This window comes from Benincasa hispida, chromosome 12, assembly GCF_009727055.1.
Source record: "Benincasa hispida cultivar B227 chromosome 12, ASM972705v1, whole genome shotgun sequence".
Taxonomy (NCBI): domain Eukaryota; kingdom Viridiplantae; phylum Streptophyta; class Magnoliopsida; order Cucurbitales; family Cucurbitaceae; genus Benincasa; species Benincasa hispida.
The window spans coordinates 65,388,570-65,396,333 of record NC_052360.1 but is presented as its reverse complement, the minus strand read 5'-3'; the positions used below and the strand labels follow the sequence as shown (position 1 = coordinate 65,396,333).

Below are 7,764 nucleotides of genomic sequence, written 5' to 3'. Positions count from 1 at the left end.
GAATCCTCAACCCTCGACTTATAGCCTCGAACTCCCAAAACAACAATATTTCTCTAATAAGTTTCAAAACAACAATATTTCTCTAATAAGTTTTGAAAACAACAATATTAATATTAAAGGTCCTTTTAAGAGGAGATTTTGATTTTGGAGTTTTGTGAAGTTTTGTGGTATTTTATGTTTTAACTTAAAATTTTTGTTTCTATTGTGGTTATTGAGAACATTGATGTAAGCTAAGAATTGAAAAAAAAAAAAAAATAAAAAAATGAGAGTACCGATATGAAAAAAGTGAAGATATCTATGTAATTTATTTTTAAATTGGTTTTTCTGAACTTAAGGAAACTTCAAACAAATTGATCAGTAGGTGCATTTTTTATTTTTTATTTTTAAAGTCATTTTTACACGAATAATTAACGATTTTTGTTCACATACTAACAGTTAAAGTATTTTTGAACTTTTATTAAATTATTGGTATTTCTTAAACATTTTGAAAGTTCAGGGATAGTTTTTAAACAAAACTTTAACGGTTTCTATCCAAGACTAACTGCGGAGTATTATTTGAACTCTTTTTAAAAGTTTAAGGGTAATTTTGAAGCTTTTGAAACTCCAAGGGCATTTTTGACACAAAGTATAAAGTTTAGAGTTATTTTTTATAATTTAACCTTATTATTATTATTACTATTATTATTATTATTACAAATGATATAGAAAGGCTGTAAAAATATAATTTATATATTTAGTTAACAAATTTTTCAAAAAGAAAGTTTCAACAATCTCATTTTTTTTCTTTTTCTTTTTCTTTACAGAATTGACATTTTTATTTTGATTGGTTCATTGAATCTCAATGCTGTCCATTTGAATGTTAAAATGACATGCATCTATTAGACTAATTACTAATGATTTTGATCAATCAACTGGTTATGATACATGTAATCGACTATAAAATCAAAAGAAAATGATTTTGTATGCCGATTAAATGTTAGCCTATTTTTCCTTGTTATGTTTTTATAAAATTATTTAAACAAATAAAACCTATAATTTAAATTATATAATTTTGAATTTAAATATGTGTATAAGTTTATGTTTAATCTTTGTCAAACAAATATTCACACAATCTGTATCTAATTTTTATCATCATAGTAATTTCATAATACACTAATCTAATTCTTGATGCTTGGATTTGAAACTTACAAAATACTAATTTATTTATATATTTCTAATAGCAAAACTAAGGGTGTATATAGTCTGGGTTGAACCGGGTTGGAAGATTTTTGTGGACAACCCAAAAATTCGGGTTGGCTAATAATGAACCCTATTAGTTCTTTTTTGGAGAGTCAACCCAACCCAATCCAACCCAAAATTTTTGGGTTGGGTCGAGTTGGGTCAACGTTCTGTTTTTTTTTTTTTTAATTTGATGTTTTTTTAACTTTTATATATATAATATATAATATATATATATATATAATTCGGGTCGGGTCGGGTCGGGTCGACAAAAAATTTAATATTTTTTAACATTTTTAACCCAACCCAACTCTTGCAGTTTGGATTGAATAGTCCGGATTGGTCGGATTACCGAGTTTTTTGAACACCCCTAAACAAAATTCTGTCAAACTAACCCTTAATTTCTCTTCTTCCATTGTGTCCCTTTCAACCTCTTTTCTTTATATTTGCATATTTTTCACCAAATGCCTTTTTATATATTTATTTCTTTTATAAAAGAAGTAAACCAACTAAATAAAATAAAGTTGTTTTGGTCAAAATAGCTGAATAAGTACAAAGTATCATGCCACTCTGTTTTATCCCTCTATTAAGTATTAACATCTATATATAAAAGTTTGAGTTGAAAAAATAACTTTTTGGTCCCTATATTTTTTGTTTTCATTATGTTCGTAAATTTAAAATATTATATAATTTAGTCCCTAAATTTCAAGGTGTTATAATTTTATCTTTGAAATTTGAGTTTTGTTTTAATTTTGGCCCTAGGTTTCAAGATTTTACACTTTTAACTTCATTTTTTCATTAAATACTCTTTTCAATCATTCATATCAATGTCTATTAATTAATTTAAAATAATTATAAAATGAAGTTTTAGATTTAATTTTCATAGTGATAAAAAAATAGTGAAACTTAACTAATTATAATTATTTAAATTACAAACATTAACATTAAGGGTGTTCATGGGTTGGGTTGGGTTGAAAGATTTTTTAGACCCAACCCAATTATTCGGGTTGTAAATTTCTTCAACCTAAATAACCTTTATTAAAAAATGAACCCAACCCAACCCAACCTAAATAGTTAATTGGGTCATTTATTTAAAATTTTATTCTAAAAAGAAACAAAATGTAAATATGTAAAAATTTAATTTAATTATTTTCATATATTGAATTAAGATTAACTGCTCAATTTCAATTTATATGGTGAAAATTTTATTTCTAAAGTGCAAAGAAACTACTTTTAAAAGTTAATTGAAGAATAAATTATTCAAAAAAATATTGAAATTAAATAAAACTAAAACCAATATATGTATAAATAATTGTGTTATAAGTAACAAAAAATATATAGTTTAAAGTTAATAATAAATTCGGGTTAGTTCGAGTTGGTTTGAGTTATATTAGGTGAACCCATGAACCAACCCAACCCATAAAATTTCACTTATTTGAATCCAACCAGTCCAAATGAGTTGATAACCCAACCAAAACTACACGGGTTGGGTTGGGTTGATCGGTTTTCTCGAGTCATCGAATTTTTTGAACACCCCTAATTAACATTAAAGACGACAAATGAGTATTAAGTGTAAATCTTGAAACATTCAAATTGAAACAAAACTCAAATCTCAAAATAAAATTGCAAAATTTTGAAATTTATAGACTAAATTTGAAACCAAATTTAGAACTTAAGAACTAAATGTATAATATTTTAAAACCTACTGTCCAAATATCAAAATCTAGACAAAAAGACAATTTTTTCTAAATAAATTGAACATAACCCAGCAGACATAAAATCACCATGTATGTAGCATGACATGTGATTATTAAGATTAAAAAATTCTTCATCGAAGTTGGTGAATATTTCATTGCCCACTAAATTCCTTTATATTTTAAGATTACACATAATAACAAGAAAGTAAGATTTTTTCCCTCATGGAAATTTTTGGCTCCACCCAATGAACAAACGTCACATAATTGTTGATAATATCCATAAAAGTTCACTTCATCAACCTAAAAACAAGAGAGGTAGAACACGGTTAAGGTGTAGAAGGAGGAGATATTCTCTTAAATTGCTGAACACATTCAAGAAGGGTACACTTACAAAAGTTATAGAATTAAGTATAAATCTGGAACCTACATTTTTTTTCTTTCTCCTGCCATACATAAAATTATCTAAAAGGGACTAGTCAGCATGAAAAGAAATCCTTTGATCATGAGCTATGATATAGAAAATGTGAGATGGGAAACAAAAGGGAAGGTCATGACTTGATGGTAAGCTCTGCTCTGAGATGTAGAATGCCATTTATGAAGTGATTGCTATCTTCAGCCATGAAGGAAGTCCAAGGTACACCAAACAAGTTCCGGTACCCAACTGCTTTCCCGCCCGTAAAGGTGTAGTTGCCCTTATATTTACTGAGGAACTCTTCGCTCGGCTTCGATCTCGCTGAAAATTCATAATCCACAGCAAAACTCACAGATCCTTTCTCCTGCATCCCCAAAAACAATCCAAAACAATGGAAGGAGCTCTGCTGGTCCATGTTGCAATGAGCAGATAAGAAGAATCCCTGTCCTCCCAAATGGAATGCTTGAGAATAAATTCGTCCAGATGGGAACAAATTCGTACATTCTTCTCTTTTCAAGTCCAGGTATACCACACACTGTTGTCGTGGAAGTTCTAATTCAATGATCTTAACTGGCCTATACTTGTAGGTCCTTTCAATGAAGCGATGATTTGACGAAGTAGACTCATCAGTAATCAAGGCTCGCTGTCTGTGTGGAACATCCGCTTTGAAAAAGAGTGCCTCGAGCACAAGTTTGGAAGCAGCCTCATGATCGAAGTCAATACATGTCAATACCTTCTTAAGCTTCCGACAGGACATGAAAGGAAAGCGAATGAACTGAGCAAGACGAGTACCAAGGACTTCCCGCCGCTCCTCTAACAAAGGATAATGTGCCCTTGCCCACTTCAAAACAAAGTCAAATACTGCATCCTCTGATGCTACTTGAAGATCATTACTAGATAATATTGCCTCTATCCCAGAAAGGGGGAACACCAATATCTCTTCTTGGTACCTGACATATGCACGTTATAGTCAGAAGTGTAGAACCGTAAAATTTTCTCTCCTTATGAAAACATCTAACTCTGCCACTGTTACATGCCCAATGGATTGAGTACCCAAAAGATTTAGGAGCAGCCTAAATGTAACATCAAAAGAAGGCATAAAGAGTATGATTTCAAGCTAAACCTATGGTCATTTCCAAGTAACAACAATCTACATTAGGAAAAAATTCCCAATGTCTCAGGTTTACTTAATTCAGATTGACTACTCTGGTATCCTAACTCAAATTTCTGATTGAAAATTTTACATTCTTGAACTTTCAAGTTTGTATATGCTTGGTTCCCGAAATTTCAAAAAGTGCCCAATAGGTGATAGGCCCAAAACTTTCAACTTTAGAAAACAACTGACGGAATGGACATTTAAAAGTCATAATTTTAATACGTTCTTCAATTTAGATTAAAATAATAGATTATGGAGCACAAACTGTCAAGAAAAAAATAATTATAATTAAAAAAATGATCTTCATGTGAAATGTGAACTTACTTAGTTATGTCTTTATAACGAGCAGCAAGGTACTGTTTTGCTGCATCAGTAAGTGATTGGACAGCTTCAGCCATTAAAACACTGGAAGGAAGCTCCAAAAAGAGCAGCGCAGACTCAGGTGTCATAGGCGAAGTTCGCAATTGTCTACTGCAATACCTCATGCATGAAGAAACCTCGTATTTATCAGCAGCCATTAACACGTCTAATAAAGCAGGAGCTGTGGTAACAGACAGGGTATTGCTGTACATAAAGTTCAACAACTCCATGAGAGCAGCTTCCTCTGTTCCAAGTAAAAAGACATCATATAACAAGTCAGATTTCTCTGTATAACACAACCAAAAAACAATCAATCAACAGTTTTTAATTGGAAGAAATTTTTTGTTATTTCTCACCAGAGGCATTGATCCGTAAGGTCACAAGTCGTTCGTCTGATTCTTTCATGCCATTTGAGAACAGCTAGAAGTTCACAAGATGGAATAAGAAAAGGAACTGTCTTAGGATTGTTATGCATAATAGTTATGAAACAAGACCAAAAAAAGACAATTAACCTTTACCTTATAGAAGAAGGGGCTTTTGGCCGCTAAAATAGGAGAGCTAATATGCAAAGTCTTCACCCTCATCACAGTAGAAGAATCCAAATTTAAATCATTGGTATTGGCAGCTTCATCACCTACAATAACACTATGAATCAAACACAATGTTCGAAATTCAGATAAAACCCTAAAACCTGAATAAATCAACCTTTTATTTGACCACTGAAATTCTGAACAGACTTTCCAGTTTCTATTACCTGATAGAGATTCTTCAATCATTGCCACAGGTTCCTCGTCCGGATTTTCAAAGGACAAGACATCAACCATATCAGGCTGATTACATGTTAAAACTTGCTGCTGTGGACATTTACTGAGATCCAGAGCTGTGTTAAAAAAGGAAAAGGAATTAATTTTTCTGGCCGACTTTTCAATGCACGAAGTTGTCAAAAGAACAGTTACACCATCAATGCATCAAGTAAGTAATCCCACTGAAATATTGGAAGAAAATGAAAATTCTGCACACTGAAAACATAAATTGATCTCTCGATGTTCCAATGTTTTATACATAGACAGAGACACTGAAGAAAAATTTCAGATTTCCCATAGACAACTGCAATCAAAGTAACCACCAATTCCCCTAATTTTTTTTTATCTGTTCTTTCAGGAAGAATCGACCATTATAACCATTTAACATCAAGTTTTAATATTAGAAACCCTGTACGAGACTTTGTAAAGTATGAACAAAACAAAGAAATAAATTGTTATTCGTGGCAACTGGAAAATAAAAAAACTCCAACATAAGTGTTCCTTACGCAAAGAGTTTAAAATAGAGAAAATGGACCTTGGTAAAATCTGGAATCCATCCAAAGTACAGAAGCCTGTGATTAAAAATTAAGAACGTAGACTTTAAATTTGTACATTTCCTCTTTCGTTTCCTCGGCTTAACGTGCATCCAAAGGAAACTCATATACCCGAGATTCTGAATTTTAAAAACAATTTTGTATGGACTCAAAGCCAGAGACATATGAACATCCATAAACCCAGATGGATTTGAGCTAACGAACTCTCGTGAGTTACTAGAAACAGACCTAAAACCCACAATTATTTTTAGAAAAGAAAGAGATTCCACAAATTCTTAAAGGTTCCTCATAAACCAGAATCGTTAATGGAGCTCCCTACACTAATCCAACAGAAAATCTAACTAGTCTAAATATAGGGAAAAAAAAAGTCATTCTCAAAAAACCCAAAAGAGAAACCAAGACAATTGGGTAGAAAACTCACTGTTTTCCGTTTTCTTTTCTTCTTTCCTCCTCTTTCGGCGAGCCCAATCGAGAACACTGCTACACCCACCAAATTCCTGCTCGGTTTCATCGGACCCACCAACGATCTCAATCCTAAGCAAGCGATCGGAGAAGTTACTATCGTCAAAAGCGAACCTAAAATCAGAATCCCGCGACGAAGTGGAAGCACCGAGCACATAATCGGAGTCAATCGCGGCTCTGGGGTCGAACAAATCAGTGTTGGGATCTTTCATATTTGGTGGAATGAAACAAAACAGGAATGATTGAACAGAAACCCAGATGAAATATAAGAGGGTGTTGATCTTGAAGCCCTAAAACCCTTAGGAAAGCAGGGGGAAAAGGGTGGAAAAATATGAAGAAGAAGAAGGAATCAAAGATGAGAATTTATGCATTGGAAGAGAGATAATTGGAAGGAAGAAGGCGAGTGATTTGGGTTCAGTTGGATTCAAAATCAAAACCCTTCATTTTTCCCCATATCCGCTCTGCTTCCGTTTGGTTTGTTAATTTTGTCCTTCTCACTCGCGGCTGCTCATCACTGACTTTACCAGAAATCTTAGCTAATTACTATATTCTTTTTTCTGCCAAAAATAAATATTTATAAATAATAGTAAGATATCATAATTTATTTATAATAACTTAATATTTATACTTATTNATCATAATTTATTTATAATAACTTAATATTTATACTTATTATGATATAAAATAATAATGGTAAAAAAATCTATAACATTTTATTGATATTGAAATATTAAATTATAATTGTTTGATATAATCTTTCATTCTTGTAATCAACGAATTTGTATATTTAATTTCTTTCTTTACTAACAAATAAAATTGACTTGATTTATATTTATTTTAATATTTTAAACGTAATTATTACTCAACATTGATTTTTTTTCCTCGCCCCATTTTATATTTAACTTGTGTTTCTGGTTTTTAAATCAAATATTGGTAATATGAATTTTGGCATAAGTTTTAATTATGTGTTTAAATTTTAAAAAGTATGTATTATTATTTTTTAAAAAAATTGATTTCATTAAACCTAATAAATACTAAAAACAACAAACCTTACCCAAATTAAAGAAATCAACCTAAGGAGGGATATACCAAATCATGGATA

General features: G+C 31.2%; 1 protein-coding gene across 1 annotated transcript; it reads right to left on the bottom strand.

Moving 5' to 3' along the window:
- Window positions 1-3,241: 3,241 nt before the first annotated feature.
- On the bottom strand, window positions 3,242-7,180 carry LOC120067932 (BTB/POZ domain-containing protein POB1-like). The gene is made up of 6 exons (XM_039019575.1): window positions 6,622-7,180; window positions 5,598-5,723; window positions 5,362-5,477; window positions 5,200-5,263; window positions 4,808-5,087; window positions 3,242-4,277 (listed from the first exon to the last, which is right to left on the bottom strand). Exons 1-6 carry the CDS (start codon window positions 6,872-6,874, stop codon window positions 3,464-3,466), a joined length of 1,653 nt encoding a protein of 550 aa, XP_038875503.1. The 5' UTR covers window positions 6,875-7,180; the 3' UTR covers window positions 3,242-3,463.
- Between the last annotated feature and the right edge of the window lie 584 nt (window positions 7,181-7,764).